The sequence below is a fragment of the Corvus moneduloides genome, chromosome 1, assembly GCF_009650955.1.
Source record: "Corvus moneduloides isolate bCorMon1 chromosome 1, bCorMon1.pri, whole genome shotgun sequence".
Classification (NCBI taxonomy): domain Eukaryota; kingdom Metazoa; phylum Chordata; class Aves; order Passeriformes; family Corvidae; genus Corvus; species Corvus moneduloides.
This window is the reverse complement of record NC_045476.1, coordinates 83,157,570-83,178,546: the sequence shown is the minus strand read 5'-3', so window position 1 is coordinate 83,178,546 and position 20,977 is coordinate 83,157,570. Positions and strand designations below refer to the sequence as shown.

Here is a 20,977-nt window from a genome sequence, read left to right as displayed (position 1 = left end):
GTGAATGATGTATTCATGTTTTCTCATATCTTTCATATATAAAAAACCAGTTTGAAATATTAATTTTTTTAGTTTAGAAAATATTACCATGAATATTTTAGAAGCACATATTCAGAAGTACTAGCCTTCAGAGAAATAAAAATAATGATAAGAGCATAAACAAGAATTTAGAAAATGACTTCTGTTTTCATAACACCTTGTATCATCTTTTCACTCCAAAATTTTTATCTTGAAAATTCAGTTTTCAGTTGGACTATTCAATTTTTCTTTCCATTTAATAAAAATAATTGAACTATACTTCATTTTATCTTTCATTATTGCAGTGAAAAAATATATTTAAATAATCATGTATTATAAACTAAATATAACAGCAAATAATTTTTCATTTCTCTGCAATGATTCTTATAACTTTGTATTGTCTGTTTCATGATTTGTCATAACAATCAATTAAGATCAAGTAAAAATTTGTTGGTGACTTCACCAACCAAAAAATGTTGGTGATTTCAACATAAATTTGATCTATCTCATCATTTTTATTGTTCTTGGCATGTTTTTTAATAATGAAAAAAGTAATGGCTAAACATGTTCTAACACAGATTAGAACAAAAAAGAGGACATGGGCAAACGTAACTTTTACTTGCAGATCACCCACAGACACATAGACAAACAGACATGCAGCACCAAACTTGGAAGTTAATTTCTTCTAAATCAATATGATTTTATACAAACCATGTAAAGACTTATTTTTAGTACCTAAATTTTTCAAGGATTGTAAGTTACGAAAGATATGCACTACAAGCATGATTTTTTTACATTTTCAGGCATGTAAGTAACCTGAATATAAATATCACTAAGAGTTACTCCAAAACTGAGGTTATACACTCATGTTTTATACTACTGTTTTGCATCATGTCTTGTCCACCTTTATATGCTACACAGCATAAATCACTCCTGCTCAGTAGTTCTTCTTAAAAATACTCAGAAATTGAACTGAAATTTAGGGAAAGATGGCTGACTAAATATGCTAGGACTCACCTAGCCTTGGGTAGTGTCTCTGTATCTATTTTTTATTAGACACAAGCTGTACCTATGTTAGCAGGTAATGTGAACCAGTGAGTGTTCTGTAGAATGAAGCAGCTGATGGAGAGGAATGATGCAGGCAATAAATGCACATCAGGGTTTTTTGCTGCGAACAAAATCTCATCTGGTTCGGTGGACTAAGTGCCAATTCATGTAGTGCATCCTCTCAGCTTTTTTAATCCAGAAGTGATCTGGTTTGTACTCTCCAAGACCTCTCCTGCTGTGAACAAAACTACAGTAAGTCTGAATGATCAAGAGATTTGTCTCAAAAGTGCACTTTAAGTGGGAATGAAAGCACTCATGAAGCTATCTGGTAAAGATTCTGAAACATGGCTATGACTTCAGAATTTAAGAAGTATAATCTCACTTCTTAATTTTGAAAGAATCAAAAAGAATTTTTTAAGAAAGGTCCCATTTATTTTTTGGACACAGCCCAAAATGGAAGTGAACTTTAGTTTATGTCTGCATTGTATCTTTAAGTAAAGATAGAGAGCTCTCATTAGCTGGTTAGAAAATTTGTGGTGGCATAAAGTGAAGTGAACAGGAATTTAACAGGATAAAAAGAAAATTTACTTTAAAATCCCTGAATCTGAAAAACAACTTTCTGAAAATGTTTTTTCTTGATAAATTCTGTCAAAATGTGTGGGGTATTGGCAACATTTATACAAATGCTATTATTTACTTTGTAGGCATTATTTTAGGCTCATCTTGTCCTTTAGTGTATAGTATTAATGAACATTAAGACTAGAAATGACTTGCAGGGTTTTTTAAGACATTGTCGTGATAGTATATCAATGGCTTTACAAAGTCCTTGAAGAAATTTACCCATTTTAATCTTTGTAATTTACTTCTTTCCTTCGGTTTGAATTACAATACTGGAAACTAACATTGGAGATAAATTACTGAAGCAAATAATTTCTTCCTATTTATTTAATTCAGTATATGGACTGTCCATCTCTAACAAACATGCCAGTAGACTCCCCATGAAAATACAGAATGAAAGAATCTTTGGTTCCTGTCCTAGATATCAGGAAGAGGGATTTCACATGCCTTTTTCCTCCCAGAAAAATACCATTTTACATTTTCCCCAACAATACAAAAATATCTGTACAATGCATAAAACGTGATCAAATTCAGGACATATTTCTTATTATCTTGTATAGTCTGTAGGAAAAGTAATATCAATAGGATAATTACTTATACCATTATCTTTTACAAGTTTTTAACCACTGATACTTGCAGATAATTAAAGAAAATGAGCAGCCTGTCAGAATTATTTAATACACTGAGGAAGCCAGTGCTTCAGAATCAGTCTCTGCGGCTGGGCTCCCCAAAGAAACATGTTAACAATCTATTAGAAGGTGAAGACCCATAAAGCACAATGCAGACAGACTGTTATGAACCCAGGACTCTTGATTGTCTGTTTTCTCGGTTATTTTAATAATTTTGTGATCTAGTTTGATGATCTATGAATACAGTAGGCTCATGAGGACTTGGCAGCACTGACCTTTAATCCCCTTCCCTCTTCCCCTTGAGCTTACTTTACCTTACTTTTTACCTTGCAGTTACAAATTTGACATTATTAATGTCAAGACTAGGAATGGACTTGGAAGCTAACTATTTAATCTAAAGAGCACTGCAGTGCTGGATGTAGGGAAATTTAATCAGCAAACCTTTATTTCATTTCCAGGTAGGCAGATCTGCCCAGCTCTCTGTTACTGTGTCCTTCGATGGAGACACAACTCCCTACTTAACAATTCAGGCAATATCAAACTGTAGACCATTATTTATATAAAAAACACTCACATATAAGAGGAATTAGAAAAATTAGAAGGATAGACTTTCTAGTTTTTAAGGTTCCAATTTCATTTGATAATTACTCAGGAAAGTAATTCAGTCTTCCTGGGCTTCAACTCCCTACTTAGGGAAGAGAGCTGATACTTTCTTGCCTCACAGAGCCACTGCAAGGATAGTCATTGAAATGTCCAGATGCCTTAGTGATGAGGCCCATAAAAGCACTCCTTTGAATCACTCTACTTTATAGACGGGTTAATAAGCCAAGTGGACAGAACAATTCATTTTTTTGTAGTATCAATTACAATTTCTTTTAAAAAGGTGTTGCTCCAAAACGAAATAATAGGTTAGACATTAATTTTCTTTTTAATTTGTTAATATATCTAATTTTACTACCCTTGGTAATAAAATTATGCTATATTTGCTACCACACTCCCTTGGCAAGAGGAGACTCAGCTTGCAGAAGAAGGAATGATCAAGTGCACTTCAGAACCAGACCTTACAAAAGCTTTCAGATATGCCAGTGCAGTAAACATGTCAAAATGGTGAATAGAGTAAATAAAATAGTACATAAAAAAGAACCAAACCCAATCTTGTTTGCATCCAAATGAAACGATGACTTATTTTTGGTTCTGTAATTGCTATACAAACAAAAAGCAGCTCAAGTTATTTTTTCTAATATAAATCATAAACGTGTTACTGTCTTTTAACTTCTTGATAATATCAAATTAGTCTATTAGCATATAAATTACTCAAAATAAGTAAATATTTTACTTTTTAAAAATGCCACAGTGACACATACCTTTACTGAAAAGAAATTTTCAGTGGTACTGGTCAGTTTTTCAAGTTTTCAGCATCTTTATAATAGTTCTTAATCTGCACAAATGCTTTCTGCCAGAATTCATTAGGCTTGCGCAGGAATCTTCTGATTCTGCAAACACTCATTGATTATTTTCTTGGACTCTAATATTGGCATCAACTAAACTAGTATCAGTTACCTGCTGTTGGGCTGATACAGCTGGATTTGACAAGCAGGAGCAATTAACTGGCTTATATGACAGTGCTGAAAAGTACTCTTTGTTTCTAGAAAATATATACTGTACTAATAATGTCAATGAGACTTTTTTTTCTTGGCTTTTTCTCCACAGTTTATGCTTCAGTTCTCACAGTAAGAAAAAAATAACATTGTTACAGCAATTAGACTGTCCTATCTCACTCTTTTATTATAATCCTTAATTCATATCAGCAATAAGACATAAATATTTATAGGCTGATTTTTTTTGACACAGTAACTCTTGTTAACTGTACAAATCTGCAACTTGACACACTAAAAAAAAATATATCTTTGGATCCTGCATTATGAAACACTAAAATCCTGTATTTCTTCAACGCAGTAATTTTACACTGACACCAAGGTACAAGAAAACATAAAAGATTCAGAATCAGCTGTTATCAACATCTTACTCAGACATGACTCCTGAAAACCTGTGCTATAAGAAAAAATTTGAATAGAACAAACTCTGCTGAATGGCATAGAATCATCATCAGGGACTATGGTTTACTCACTGCCATAGTGACAGAAAAAAGGCTATACTAATTAAAACTCATTTATTGACATTATCCTCTAGGATACTGGAACAGAGAACTCTCTCATCTTGTCTCACCTTAAGCTTCTTTAAAGGACAGCTTGACTGAACACCAGAAATGTGCTTTTGAACACCCAAAAATTAAAGAAAAATCAAAAGGCTGGTATACACATTCTTGACAGGCCTAAATTCTTATTCAACCAGCACATAAACCACCTACTCTTCTTCAATGTATGTGGGATGTTGTATATAAAGACTGTTTGCAAACATATGCAGAACTCTGAAGATTTTTAAGCTTGCAAGAAGAACAAGGAATTCTTCCCCAGAAGTAAAGCAGAAGGTGTAAAAAAATTCCTTTAATTTACTTTTTAATTTTCAGCTTATCAGGCAGTTAGAATAACAAGACAGGATCACGACTCTTATCCCCTTTAAGAGGTCATTTTATTTTCATGAAGCAGATTGCAAGGCATAATTTAAATCACCGACTGCATTTTATAAGAATGCCATAAGATTTGCATAAGAGAATAAATATCCCAGCAAGAAGACATAGAGGAATATTTGTGCTTTGTATCTGTCTGTCTTTTGCAAGCATGTTTGAGTTTGAGTGTAGGTACCACTGCGGTTCAAGGGCTGTCACATTCATGCTGCATGTAGATGATGAGCTTGCCTGGGAGGTTTTGCTGCACCTGACCAAGTCCCCTCCCATTCCCAAGCTGTCCTGAGCATAGGCTGAGCTAGTTCCCTCTTGCTCAGAGTCAGAGAGAAACCAACCACGAACTGAGTGTGTGGGCTGCATTCTCAGTGTAGCAAAAGTGTTTTTTTCTTAGGCCAGCTTCAGACAGAAGGAATCCTCTGAGGGACTTGAAGGGGTCCTGAAGAGGTTCAGCTCTTTTTTAGGATGTTCTTAAGGAAAGTCCTCCATCAGTGACATGGACTAGAAAACTAAAGAAGAAGTTAGTGTGAAATGGCTGGCAGTATGAGATATTGAAAGGCACGAAGATTTGCAAGAACATCCCAAGCCTCTTGCTAACCAGACATTTTTCTTGGCATTATGTTAGTATAGTGACCTGCACTACTGTCTTATGTTTTTTGAATCTAATATTATTACTAACACAGCACCATTACTAAACAATTAGTAAATTGCTACTTGAAGTACTGCAGATGTTTGCATTTTACATATAAAGACAAATGTTTATATTTTTCACTAGGAGAAAAGTTATTTAATACAATGTATTTTTCTATTCAGAACTGATTTGTTACTTGATGAAATTCTATGCCCATTAAACTGTCCAAACTACTTTCAACAAAGTTAAATAAGTCACTTTTGGGAACATGACTAATATAAACACTTCATATTATTTTATCTTAGGTGGAGGAGAATGTCTGTTACTATCCTCGGTCCCCAAAGCATGGTGTGCTGCGCTGGGTGCAAGTGGCCTCCAACCCAGAACTCTGTCTCTGGTAAAGGTGAAGGTCAGAGAAAGCACAGTTCACCACATAATTTCCAAGTGTCCAGTAGTTCGGGCAGATATTGGTGATAACTATAGTTATTAGCCTTTGGCAAATTGATTTTTTATTAATTTCTTTGTTCTTTTATCACAAACATGAAAGGTTCTGTTATCTCCACAGCGACCCATGGCATGGAGCTACCTATTTTGGATTGATTCATTTTGTGAAGAATCACTTCCTTTTCTTTCCTCTGAATGTGCCACCTGTTGGCTTTGTTTGCTGCCTTCTATCTTGCACTGGTGAAGGAGGGAATCCTCTCCTTTAGTCTCACCCCTGTGTTCTAGATATTTTTGTGACCTATCATACCTCTTCCTCTTTGTTTCTTTTCCAGGCTAAGGAAACCTATCTTATTCAGTTATTCCTCACTGAGCAGTCAGTCCAAAGGTCCTGGTTAACCTTTTATCCTTGTCTGTACTTTTCCCAGTTATTTGGGACACATGTCCTCTGAGACTAGAGAGAAATAATTCACACAGTGTGGAAGATAGACACTTACCAGAAATTTAGACACAAAGCTGTATTAATGACATCTATTTCCTTCTGCTGCTGCTAAGAATTTCTAACATCCCATTTGCTTTTTTTGGTACTCGCTGCACACTAAGCAAATGTGCATACAGCTATTATGAAACAAGATCTCATTTGAGAGAGATTATCATTTCCACAGAGCACAACAATTTTTTAATGAAATTGGAATTATTTCCCTCCTCCCACAGTATGTAGCACTTTATATCAGATTTCTTGTCGTATTTTAGTCCTGTTTCATAAGGTCCTTTTCCCATTTTTTCCATGTAGCCTTTGTCTTTAGTAACTCCAGTAGCTTAATTTGAAGAGCAAACACTCCCCTGGATATTCTCACACATTCCAAGATAACTTATGATGACATTAAGCAACATAGGCTCTAGCCTAAATCCTTACTGATACCAAATATAGCATCATGGTGTCCAGGGTGAAACAAAGTAATGTTTTTTTCAGTGGTCAGTTAAGTATTTTCACAACAATAGGAGCAAATAATCCATCTGCTACTGAAAATCTATTTTTTTAGTAAGCAGTAGCAAGGCTTTAATGGCATTACAGTATCAATCATTGATAACAGAATCAATAATAACTCTAACTTACATGTTCAGGGACTGACAGCTAAAATAAATACAATGTACACAAGGTAATAATTTCTATACTTACAGCTGGTACTAGAAGACAGGAGTTTTTTCCAAGTTTGCTTTGTTCTTTACACACACTTATTTCTCTTGTTTTAATGCAAGAATGACTACCACACACAGCTGTTTAGACAAAACCCATTGTATTTATGTACTTATGAAACAAAACCTTCTCCAGATGAAGACTAAATTGAAGTTAGTTACTAACAATTAAAACTACATTAGTTTTAATTTCAGCATGCGCCAATGCTGGTGGGCATTGTGTTCAAATATTAGTATGTCTTTCAGCATTTCTCCTCCCTTTTTTATCTTTTATGAGTTCAGCCCCTGGGCTGGGTGGGGGAGGGACATGTTACCAGCAGTGTGGACATAATCACCTTTCTCCTTAGTCACCCTCTCCTGCCTACAGAGCACATGCATCGCTGCCATGCAGCAGTCATAGAACATGTGCAGGTACCACACAGTGAACTAAACAAAGGAACTTATCACAGTTTAAAAAAAAAGTACTGGAATGAAAAGGGCAATTTTGCACCATATTGTTTTTATGCTTTAGATCATCTTCAACCTTTAGAAACAGCATCATCAGTCTGTAAATGCCTCTACAAGGTTATTGGATTATTTGGGATTTTATAATCTCCATTTAGATTGACTAAATGATCGTAAGCAAGTGACAACAGAGAAAACTATGCCGTAGTGTTCCTATTACAAAATTATTTTCCACTACTGGGACATCTAAATAATATTTGGTTATTTTTATATATTATTATTATTTCCTCAGTTTTAATATTGTCACATTCCCCTTTTCTTTGTTAAGACCTTTTTTGACTTTTCATGTTGAGTTTTACGCATTTTTTACCCAGGTAGAGAAATATGCAATCTACTCTTTTTTATAAACTAATTATTACGCAGTAAAGACAAGGCTCATTTATGAAAGACAATTCATGTCACTAACACATGGAAAATATAAGCAAGTTTTTGGGTATTCAAGGTCTGTTTGAAACTGGAAGAGAAGCTGTGGAGTTCAAAGCTACTATTAACTGGGTTCATTCCTAAGAATTTAATAGGATATGTAACAGATCCTACACAAGTATAGTGACTGTAACTTTTGCAGCAGACTGGATATCAGATACGGGGAGACAGAAAGAAGGATTAGGGGATGGTTATCTCTAGAGGGAGAGGAGAGACAGGTCATTTAGAATGTGTGGGACATAAAATGTTGCTGAAAGGGAAATGGTCATTGCCATAAAACCAGTACTTGCTCCAAGTCCATTGCTTTCTATGTGAGACAACAGAAATTGTGGTTTGATGTATCACCTTCAGAAGAACAGAGGTTTTTGCACTTTAGGACATCTGCTGTTAAAACACTTTCAGGGCCCTAACTCACAAACCGTGCTGTGTAATGGCAGTGCTTGACGAGACTGCAAATCCCCATCATGTTGGTTTATGACTTCATACAAGGATATTAACTGCAGTGACTGAAGATGGGATAACCTTCCAACTCATTAGCTTCTCCTATAAGCTGGTGCTGGACACTTGACTGGAAATTATTCTTTATTTTTCTTATCAAGCATGCTTCATTAATAATTGCTTGATTGATTCTAGCTGTGGGGTTTTGTTTGGTTGGTTTTTTGCTTTGTTTTGTTTTGTTTTGTTTTGTGTTTTGTTTTGTTTTGTTTTTGTTTCAGGATATTTATCATTTTGCTTGAAAAAAAAAAAAACTTCTAATTTTGTTATATTCAATTTTATACTCATACATCAGTTTTGAATTTCGGTGATGATTTTTCATGCTATATTTTCAAAAATTTATAAATAATTATTTGCATTTTATTGAAGCAATTTTAGTCACAGAATCACAGAATATTCTGAGTTGGAAGGCACCCAAAAGGATCTTTGAGTCCTTTCCCTGCACAGAACAGCCCCAGGAGTCACACCATGTGCCTGAGAGCATTGTTCAAATGCTCCTCTAACTCTGTTCGGCTTGGTGCTGTGACCACTTCCCTGGGGAGCCTGTTCCAGTGCCCAACCACCCTCTGGGTGAAGAACCCTTTCCTAATATCCAGCCTAAGCCTCTCCTGACACAACTTGCTCATTCCCTCAGGTTCTGTCACTGGTGACCACAGAGAAGAGATCAGTGCCTGCCCCTCCTCTTCCTCTCATGAGGAAGTTGTAACTGCAATGAGGTTTCCCTTCAGTCTCCTCCAGGCTGAACAGACCCAGTGACCTCAGCTGCTCCTCATACAGCTTCCCCTCAAGGCCCTTCACAATCCTCATTGCCCTCCTTTGGACACTCTCTAATAGTTTAATGTCTTTCTTTTATTGTGTCACCCAAAACTGCCCCCAGCACTCGAGGTGAGGCTGCCCCAGTGCAGAGCAGAGTGGGACAATCCCCTCCCTTGCCCGGCTGGCGATGCTGTGCCCAATGTACCCCAGGGCTGGCCCTCCTGGCTGCCAGGGCACTGCTGACTCATGTCCAACTTGCCGTTGACCAAGAGTCTCAGGTTCCTTTCTGTGGTGCTGCTTTCCAGTGAAAACTGTGCAAGTATCTGAATTATATAAATATTCACATTTTAACAATTGTTTAAGTAGAATTATGAATTATTTATACTTCTGAAACTTTCTGGTTTTCATTTTTTTTAAGTTATTGTTTTGATACTAAATACATATCCCTCTACAATGAGAAAAGGAAACAAAAAGTTCACATTGAGAAGAAAGCAATCTGTCTCATATATAGGAAATCTTGAGCTTTAATCTAGTCTCCTGCCACTTAGCAATTCTTTAATATTTCTGTAATTGTTTTGTTTTCCTGCTGACAATTTATACTTTTGTAGCACGTTTAAGTGAGGCATTATGCTATCCCCTTTTTTCTTAACACCTTGCATGTTGCAGCAACCATAAATTTTATTCCTTTTTGAACCTTCTTGTTACTTGAGTTTACACATTGTTACTCAGATACAGGAATGGCTACAGGTATTTAATAATTTCCCACATTTTGCTGCCTGGCAAATGCTGTTTAATTTCTTACTTGGTATTCTGATGCTCTTCCAGAAAGGAGATCTCGTGATCCCAGCTGAATTTTAATTGATGGTCTAATGTTTCACTAGTTATAAATTCAGCTTACATTGCTGACAAACAGAATACATGCTCGTGTCTGACCTGACTATCAATAACACCATGCCCAAGTCTACCAGGTGAATTAGAAATTCTCAGCCACATATTTAGATTTAGATTTATCATCCATATTTAGATTAAACAAATTTAAAATCTTCACATTTTTTTGAATTAAAAGAGGAGACTATGTTTTGGTTTGTCTATTCTCTTCAAGTCCTTTGAAGAACTTCTAAATATTTTATAAACTATCTTTTCACATATTTCCTTATTTAAATAAACTTCCTGTCCAGATGAAGCCATTTATACAGAAGCATTCCAAATAAAACTACAATAGGTATAAGATTCTTCTTTAGCAGTTTAATTTCTACAAGCCCATTTGTATTTCTCTATCTGTGTTGGCAACATAAACTCCAGACACGCAAGCACCATTAGCACCATACACTCAGCTGTGTTCAGCAGCCTTGAGAGACCCAGTCATTCATTCTAACAGGGTCTGAATTCAGATTCAGACCACTCACAGGCTCTGAATCTTCTACAGTGATCACTGAATTCCTGCCTAATACAGCCTGCTAAATTTTAGTTTGAAATATTCCAGTTTTTGACCTCCTTAACTGCTCAGAACAACAACCTCAACCTCTTACATCCTCTAAAATGTGGGTGACAGCTCAAGAAGTTGATCCTTCCTTTTTAGTTTGGTATCTCCTTGTCCTGAGCTCACTCCTTCTCATCTCTCATGCATTCAGTGAAAACATAGTCCTCTTTTCTGCTTCAGCTCTAAATATCTCATATAATTTTCATCAATGCAAGGACCACAGGCAAGAGGTCTTACTACTACTACTCTCCTAATTTTCTTGTTATGAACTACCTAAACAAATCAATAAACAAAGTGAAGCCACTAGATCAATAAGAAACATCTGTTGCAAGTTGTTCATCTCTGCGGTATGCCTCTGTACACCTTGTAGAAAGGTAAGCTTTCAGGAGTAAACATTAAATGCAAATCTGACTTGCTCATGGGAGTTTTGTGTTTCCCTGGTTCCATTTCCTTCTCATACTTTCACGTGCAACTGTCAAAATTACTTTGTGTCTCACATACTCTATGCAATATACAGGATGCAAAGCTTTTAAAGTCATCACTTTTTTCACCACACAGACATAAATGGGAGAGACAAAGGTCTCAGCTCAACAGAGCAAGATAAGAAATATAGAGTTCTGATACAAGTTCTGCTTCCCCTTGCACCTTTTTTACCATTTCATTTCTCCTCATCAATTTCCTTATCTATAATAAATTGTGACAGTGCTTTTATTTTAATATGTGCAGGGCATAAACTCCATAAGCCAATTTAGTAAGCCAGCTTAATGTGATCATGCCTGATTACACTTTAAATTATTATCTAAAGACCACAAAGGCCCAGCAAGATTTCACTTTGATGTCAGCAGACAGAGGTATGTGTTCAATGCACCGAACAAGCTCATTCTTATACTTAGCATATCTTTCATATTAAAATCATCCAGAAGTTAGTAACTGTGATGTCCTGCATCATGGGAGTCAATTAATACATTACTAGCAGCAGTCCCTGAAACAATTTCCATCTCCTTGATGATGGCACTGTGAAAATGCCTAATGGAAATAATATACTTCTATCTCTAATGCTGTTACTTCAGTTGTGGGAATGGAATCTGATAAGTTACAAAAAGACCTTTTGATGACTTTAAATGAAATATTATTGTGATCATCTTACTAGAAATACTGCAGAAATATAGTTACAAAAATATACGTTTAATCAGGGTACAGTTATGAACAGACTTAAGCTTTTTTTTTTCCTTCAAAGAGCAGTAGCTTTCAAATTCACTGCAGGTATTTATTTTCCTTAATTTTTTTTTTTTTTCAAGTTAACTCCGTTATTATGAATAATGCCAAAATGATAGCCACTGCGCTGTAAAATTGTTTGTCTGAAGAGATTCAAAACAAGCAGTGCAAAATTTCCTTTAGAGACTGCCCTGTCATCTGGACACTCACCCATGAGGGAAAATAACTAAAAGGAGAGTGTGTATTCAGAATTAAGTGTTGATTTAAGCCTGATGGAAGTTGGTCAACATTAATTTCATTATATTAAAAGTTATCCACTATAAAAAGCATAAGTGAATTCTATGCTCATATTTCAGAAGCAGAGGATAAATTATTAAGTTTCAAAGAAGCACTCTGTTCTGGTCACAGATATAGAGCTCTGCTTCTTCCAAATCAGCACTCTTTTTGCCTTGATATATGGGCAAACCTTTGAATATGATGAGGCTTTCTCAGGACTGAGTCAGATGAAAAATACCATATTGTTTCATTTCCCTGTACTGCCATAGAGCAGTTGTGAATATTAAATTTTCAGCATCTTTTTCCTAACAAAAAATATCTATAGAAGTTTGTATGTGAGCATGCATTAATGTGACAGAGGTTTAAAGAACAAACTGCTGTAAACCACAGGTTATTCATGGGCAAAAAATATATGGTAAGATGAGGTTATGGGGTTTTTGTTTTTTTTTTTTTCCCCACACTGGAAAATAGAAGAGAAATGGCCACTACATTGAGAGGGCTTTGCAATCTTTTCCTATGCACCCATTCTGCATCCAGTACAAGCTACCATATGCCTGTCTCAGCAAACCTGAGAACAGAAAACAAAAATTCTTACTAGAAGCAATTGTGCAGGTGTACAACACAACAAAGTTGTGATGCATTTGCACGCTAGGAATGCAAAGATGTATATAAGGAGAAGCATGCCACATGCAGCACAACTAAAACCCTTGCCAGCATTATCTTGATCATGAAGAACTAATGTTGTTGTCTATTTTGTTCTCTTGAACTTTCAGTTTATTTTGCTGCCTCTGCATGTCACTGTTGAAACACAGCAATAAAGAAAGGTTACAGACATATTTGTAGGGTTTTGGTGGGGCTGCACCCCTTCAGCTATCATTGCGTAAGGGCAATTAAAACTGCTACCTTGTTTGTGGTTATAAACTGTGCTGGGACTTGTTCATGCTTGAGGACCTGATAATCAGATGATTTCTGTCACCATTCACTGAGATATGAGCTTTAGCACAAAAAAAACCATGAACTTTTTTGTCTTCATCCATATATGTGCTGCTTTTGCCTCGCCTTCTGGAGCTTCACAGTACTAGGAAAACAAGTAAAGCACTGCAAAGTAAATGAGCAAGCCTTATTTTATTCCCAACACCCTGTCCATTTTCATGGGTCACATGGTAACTCCATACTCTAACTTTGCTTTTTAGACTGGATCTACTTAATGAATGTTGAGCAAAGAGGTTTATCTTCTGTTTATCAATCTGATGGATTTTTACTCCTTTTCCGGGTTACATGAATGGATTCCCAAACTTCAATATTCAGGTTAAATGCTTTTAACGTGTAAGCTTCAAACACTATTTCAAAATCACCACCTGTAAGATAGAATAATCCCCATCAGTTTCTAAACTATATTTTGATTTGCAACGTGATATTTCTTGAGATATTTGTCTAAAAACAGATGTGAACGGAATTGCATGAATTGCCCGATAACAGAAGACATTATTGCTGTAAATCTGTATTCTCTTACAGAAGGTTTGAAAAATTAGCTACTCACCCTCAGCTGTTTAGTGAAACTGTCAGCTTAGTTAATAGAGATATTAAACTCCTATTTATAAATTACTGTGACATTATTAGTGCAGTATTTCTACAATAAGTAATATAAATGCCTCTGCACAGGTATCCAGATATCCCGGCTAGAAAAAGATAAAACCCTTGTGATTTCAGGTCACATGAACTATTCTACACTTTATCATATACTTATTACCACTTTAAAATATAGAACAGTAGCATTATAAAAATAATTAAATTGAAAATATATGCTTTTGGAATAAACCTTTAATTATGGTGAATGTTTTATTTCTGCATATTTAGTTCTGCAATCAATCAAGAACTCGATTGCATTTAGCACCTTAAAAATTTTATGTGATTTTTAAAAATCGCATAAGATCTAAAGATATTGATTAGTAACTGGTGTATATATTTTAATATGTTGACAATAGTTTGAACTTATATGAACCTTGGCTTTTGCTGTTTAGATTTAAAAGCACAATTTCTCTAAGGAACTTCTCTCTTTCAGTGTTATACCTTCACCAAGAGCTTTGTGGAAAATAAGGAGAAAACACAAACATCTCTATCTTGTTTTTGTTTATTTTTTGTGTTGTGTTTTTGTAGGAGATTCAGTAAAGATGACATACAAAGACTGGCAGGGTTTGTTGGTTTTTCTCTGATATATTAAAGTAAATAGCTAAAATAAGTTGTGATAAACATCAAAACAAACATTGTTGAAAAAAACTTATCACTTAGAATTAATTGCTCTATTCTAGAAGCAGGTGATTTGATGTTAAAAACAGGGTTTGACTTTTTGACTTTTCTCATACTTGAAAAGTGTCCCACAATTTGTAACAGTTCAAAAAACTCTTAAGAGGTAAAAATATTCTAGGTAAATCTGTGATAAGAGTTACTCTTAATGAAAATATACCATTAGTTCTAAAGTTGCTTATAAACTTAAAGTCGGTGGAGCACAAACAGGACAAAGGAAGAAGCTGATCCATAATTTCATTGATAATAGTCCATTTTGTGCAAAATTAACATTATTTTGGCAGTTTAGAACTGACCCTAAATGACTACCAAGGAAACCTTACATAAAGGAATAAAGACTAATGAAAATAAAGTGATGCAGCAGTAACATCTCCGTGTTTTGACGTTAAAAGCACAGCAATCACATTTCCTGTGCTACAGAATTGAATCTGATGAGAGTCTTTGTTGGCATCTTCAGCGAGGTGCCAGAACAAAGGTATGTGTTAGAGAAAGTGTAATTTGTATCAGCTGGATATCACAAATATGAAATTTTTCATTATGTAGTCCCCTTTTCCTCAGACTTAAAACAAGCTCATTATATTTGTGATAAAAACACAGTGCTTTGCAAATTGCTTTGACCAATATATTTTAATGCTTAACACAAATGTCTACATGTGTAATATCCAAGTATATTTTTGGCTGCTTTGCTAAATAATCTAGTGTTTTGTTTATACATCCTCAGAATAGTTTTCTGAAAGTGTAGGAGGAAAAACCAGTTTTCTGTTGATTTATTTATATTTAGGGGGGAAAAAAAAAAAACAACCAAGATTCCCAGTTTTTACATTAAAAAAAAAATAAAAGTACACAATGGTATTAAAGTAAAAACTGAAGCATGATGACTCATTTTTATGGTAGGTGAATTTGAAACCTTGCTGTCTAGGGAAGTGGCATTTGGGGGCCCAGGAAACAAATTCCTGACTTGTTATTTTCACTGAGTAAGGTCCTTTACTAAAACTGAAAATTATCCACAGCATCCACTTATATACTCCGCTAAGATTTTTTCAGGTGTCCTTTTCAGCTTTTCTATCTGAAAATTCTATTATTTAAATTCACCACTCCACACCCCTCAAACAGTTGTCTGTCAATTACTTATGCCCTGTTACAGAAACAGTGGTCATATAATGAGAGAGGGAATTGCAAAAATTCTCTGCATACATTATTGCGCATGTCTGAAAACAGTAAAAAATCTATTTAAATTTGAATTATGAAGCAATAAAACATATTAGAAATACTTGAAAACAATCTAGACAATCAGAAATAAAAGTAAATGGTTCTGACACATAAGATGACAAACCAAAAAAGAAGTGTCTTCATTAGCTGAAAACTGACTTGAAATAACTGTATCAACCACAGGAATGATTGCGTGTTCTGGGCTTGAGACTTAAGGTTTAAATCTTTTCTCTTGATATCATAACAATATTTATTGCTAAAAATCAAATATGCTATTGCAGTACTCTCAATTAAAGTTAGTTGTGAAACACCGACTTATCTCAGAACTCTCTTATTTTGTTTGCTTATTTTCATTGTTGTTGCTGTTGTTTTTGTTTAATTCCAAAAGCAAGAATGGGGAGCTAAGACAAAGATACAAAGACAGAAAATACATAGTGACTACAGGAAGGGCTGGATGGCAAAAGCAATGAGCAGAGGGAACTACTGACAGTTGAAGACGATTTGTCCCACCAGAAACAGGTACTCATTTATAATAGATTATACTATTTGTCTTTATCATTTAAACTTTTAAAGAAATAGTAAAAAATTACCTTTCCCACATACTGAGGTTCAGAGCCCATGTACTCTTCCAGCACAAAAAATTGATTCCACACCCAGCCTCGTTTGACTCGCTGGGCAGATGACCTTCTCCCTGGCACTGGGACATTTTCTCTTGGCTGTGCTTCTAAAATCTCTTGTGGTTGTGGATGCAGTGGCGTTAGGAGACCTCCATCAAACAGGACCCAGAGAAGCAGGGATAAGCAGTTCCTTGTAAGCATTGGCAATGGCTTCCCTACCGCAAGCAATAAAAACTCCAGCACTTAATGCAGAGCAGAGGAATCCAGGTTTGAGGTGTCTGTGGCCTTCACCACTTAGCTTCTGATTTTATTGCAGAAATGCTAATGCAGACATTAATCCTTCTGATGACAAGGTATTTGCCGCAATAAATTCCATCTAAAGGGACCTATAAAAGAGATTTACATGTAACATCAAATTACATAGGATTACACTGAAGCGTTAATCAAAATTCTTACACCTAGTTAGTTTCTAGAGACAGACAAAAAGATTAAGAATCACAGTTTAAAAGAGATTGCTATTTTCATTGTAGCACTGAGCTGCTCTAGAACACTGTACAGTTATTACAGGAATACCTCATTCTTGCTCTGCTTAGCATTACCTTTGTGTCTGTCTGAGACAGGGCTGTAGCCTTTGCTTTAGGATCAGTTATCAAACAAAACTGTTTCCCATAAGTGATATCAAAAATGTTTACTCCAGGTTTACAAACAAAATACTGGTGAACAGGGGATCCACTCTTTCACCCTACTGTACAGAGCAGGAATCCTTTGCTCACTTTCTCTGCCAGAAAAGTCTCTTCAAGTCTTCTCTACAGCTTGCTGGTTGCCAGGTATAAAAAATAACTGCCTGTAGGACTTAAGATACATGCATTTTACATTTTAAAAACAAAAATACAATTTATAGCACTATGGAATACACCACTTTGTTAGGGCCATATTGTGTCATTGATTTTTAAGCATAGGTTTTTAGGAAATCAATAGAGTTCTACTTAAAAATCAATGACATTATATGGACCTCAAAAAAGAGGAATAATAAAGCACTTAACCATATATATTTTTCATTTTCAAATACTGCCAAAGGCTATATTTTCATTATGAATAATATTGTTACTACCCATAACAATAAATAACATAGAAATTCTTATTTCTTAGGTACATGCTGAAGTATTTAAATAGAAAGGATTTATAATCAGGAACCTGGGAAACCTAACAAGTCTTGAAAAAAAATCTACCCTAGAAGAGTAACTGCACTTCCTATGCTAAATTTAGGGTGAGATTTTCTGTTCTGATTTGAAAGGCTATGTTTTAGGTCTTAATAAAAAAGAAAGTAAAAAACCTGGTGAAAGGTATCTAGTGAGTGTTTTAATTCTGTCTTCAGAAAGGATAAAAAATGAGGAAAGAACTCACATCTGCTCAGAATCCTTTAAATAAAAGTTTTTTCTAAGTTATGTTCAAGGCATTTCAATGTTTTTCATCTACAGCAAAATATTCTTTTGTGCAATGGGTAGAAACTTCTTACTTGCACTATCACTTGTAGTCTATGAATTTTATTCCAGCAAAGAAATTTTAAGACAGGACGCAACCACAACAGACATCTGCATTCAATATATTTGGTATGAATTTATTTTCTATTGAACACTTCACATGTGGTTTTCTTCGTCTCTTTTTAAAGCATTCAGTGGTATATAAAAACACATTCAAACTGTGTTCATCCATAGCTCACTTCCAAGATTTCCAAACTTTTGTGCCTCTCCTGATCCATGGTTGCAGAGTGCATTCCTTGTTTTTTTATGGCAAAATCATAGTAATCGTGAAACATAGCAAAAAATAAAACCAAACAACTCAATGTATCCATTTAAATTGCCCAGACATAGATGGGAGGTGGGAATAAATATAAAAAAAAAGGGGTGGGATAGTCTGCACTGTGTCAGAAATACCAAAATCATGCTCTAGTCAATTTAATTGCCATACCACTTCTCTTTGCTGAGAAGACTCTGTACATTACAGTTCTCCCAGCAGAGCTCTGCCTCCGGCCATGTCTGTCAGTCAGGGAGCTTTTAAAATGTTATACAGCACCAAAAGTAATGCAAAGAGATTGAAAGACTTCAATGAAAGGAGAGCAATTCCCCCTTGGCTGGAAGGTTAGTAACCAAGTGCAAGACACGGAGCACTTTAACCCCTTCTCTGTTGGACTCCCAGACAGCCTCCCAGAATGCCTACTGCAGAGTCAGGAAAGAGCAATGCCAGTGCTTGCTTCATTTCCTACAGCTTCAAAAAGCTGATGAATGGGAGGGTCAGAGAAAAATGGGAGGCTAATGGATGTCGCAGTACACAATTGCAGCACAGATGCCCTCTTCAGCTGCAAAAGAATTCAACATGAAGAATTTCTTCCTTTTTATTTTTTCTTTTTTTTAATTTAAAGTTCAGCAAGGCAAATAATTGAGAATTTCATACTTTGGCACTTGAAAGAATCACCCCAACTTGCTGTTCTGTAACACTTGTGTCATAGGAAACTGAGGCAGAAGGCTCTCCCCCAGTTGCTTCTTCTTCCCCATAATTTCATTGCTGGCTTTGGAGGAGGCCTGGTCTGATAGAATATATTTTATAGCACCACTGGAACTTGGACAGCAATTCAAAGGCTAATATATATATATATTTCTTTTAGTCTGTGCTCATAGTTTTGCATTTTTTTTTTAAGCTATGGATGTCAAAACCTGTCTTAGTGTTTTTATATTGTCAGATACTCATTAGTCCCTTATTTACCTCTGACCAGAAAACTCCTAAGACAATGAGGAGAAAAGGATTTAGAAATCCAGTAAGAACAATAAACCATAACGAAGATGGTAGATTTCCTAAATTTTTAGGATATTATTTCCTGTGATGCTCACAAAGAAATACTTATCTAGTGAGAGAGTTGTGAACAGACATGCACCCTCAGTGCATCTTTTTCCTATATATTACAAAAGTAAAGAAGGACAGATTATTCTTAGATCTTGGGTGTTTTTCAATATTAGCCGTTGCTACTCATTTCTTCAAACTATCTCGTATGGATTTAAGTACCATTATGCAGGACCTAATTAACCCATAAAGAGAGCTACAGAGGGATACCCTGTATGAACACATGCTTTTATAACCTGAGATTACATTTATTCATTTCCCCAGTTTGATAAAGTGAAATGACCCAGAACCAAGCATGGCCAGTCTGTTAATAAATCATTATTAAGAAATCTTGATCATATTTACTGTGTCCCCCAAACTGCAGGCTTAGAAACTCATGAAATGCAAATGATGAATAAAATACGGCCACTAAAATTATTTATTGAGAATAACAAAATACATTGTAAATGCTGCTCCTGCAAGAATTTTGATTCTGACCTGGACTACACTGTCATTAATCTAAACAGACTGAGCAAAGGAATGCCTTCAGAATACAAAATTTATGCAAGCCATTTCTGCTGCAACAACCCTTAATCAGTGGGAGTCATGGTACTGCAGACACAAATCACCTCACCAAGCATGGCAAAGGTTATCCCTTGTGGCGAGGACAGCCATAGATCCTCTGCAATCACTAGTATGCACATCAGGCCTCATGTAGAGAAGTATTTGAAAAGAAACTCTAAATGATCTTTGATCTTGTCATGGTTTAATCCCAGCCAGCAACTCAGCCCCACCCAGCTGCTCCTTCACTCCTGCCCAGAGGGTTCAAGGAGAGAATCAAAAGGATAAAAGTTAGGAAACTAATGGGTTAAGATAAAGACAGTTTAATAGATAAAGCAAAAGCTACAAATGCAAGGAAAAGAAAACAAGAAGTTCGTTTACCCCTTTCCATTGGCAGGCAGATGTTCAGTCCTCCTCAGGAAGGCAGAGCTCCATAATACGTAGTGCTGACTTGGGAAGACAAACGCCATCACTCCAAACATTCCAACTTTCCTTCTTCTCCTCCCCTGCCCCCCAGCTCTATATGTTGACCATGGTGTTGTATGGTCTGGAGTATCCCTTTGGTCAGCTTGGGTCAGCTGTCTTCCCTCCCAACTTCTTGTGCACCCACAGCCTCCTCACTGGTGAGGTGGGGTGAGGTGCAGAAAAGGCCTTGAGTACATAAGTACTGCTCAGCAACAGCTAAAACATCCCCATGTTATCTACACTGTTTTCAAGACAAATTCAGAACACAGCCCCATACTGGCTACAAAGAAAATTAATTCTCTCCCAGCCAAAACCAGTGCAGATCTGTATGATGTATCTAATTGGATCAGACCACAGATGCACTACTGTCACACACACACAAGCAGGAAACACTCAAGCTCCATGATGCACTCAAAACTGTCATCAGTCCAGCAAGGCTGGTAATTGCACCTCCATGAATGGAGGCAAATTGCTTTCTGAAAAGGTATCCATTATGCACTGATGGTGGGAACATTTCTGCAGCCACCTTAACCATAAATCTATCAGCACAGAGAATGCTTTCGCTCATGTGAAATAAGAGCTACTGTAGAGCAACCATCTTCCTACCCATAAATAGGTTTGAAAAAGCTTGGCGGT

The 20,977-nt window shown here is 35.8% G+C and overlaps 1 protein-coding gene across 2 annotated transcripts in view; it reads right to left on the bottom strand.

The window, feature by feature from the left end:
* LOC116447857 (cadherin-12) overlaps positions 1-20,977 on the bottom strand; it is a 432,700-nt gene that overhangs the window by 144,780 nt on the left and 266,943 nt on the right. For both annotated transcript variants that reach the window (XR_004241717.1, XM_032117539.1), the window contains one exon: positions 16,415-16,827. Coding sequence is in view for 1 of the 2 variants with exons in the window: in XM_032117539.1 (XP_031973430.1) it covers positions 16,415-16,642 (228 nt within the window). In the remaining variant the exon portion in view is untranslated. The remainder of the gene's footprint in view (positions 1-16,414; positions 16,828-20,977) is intronic.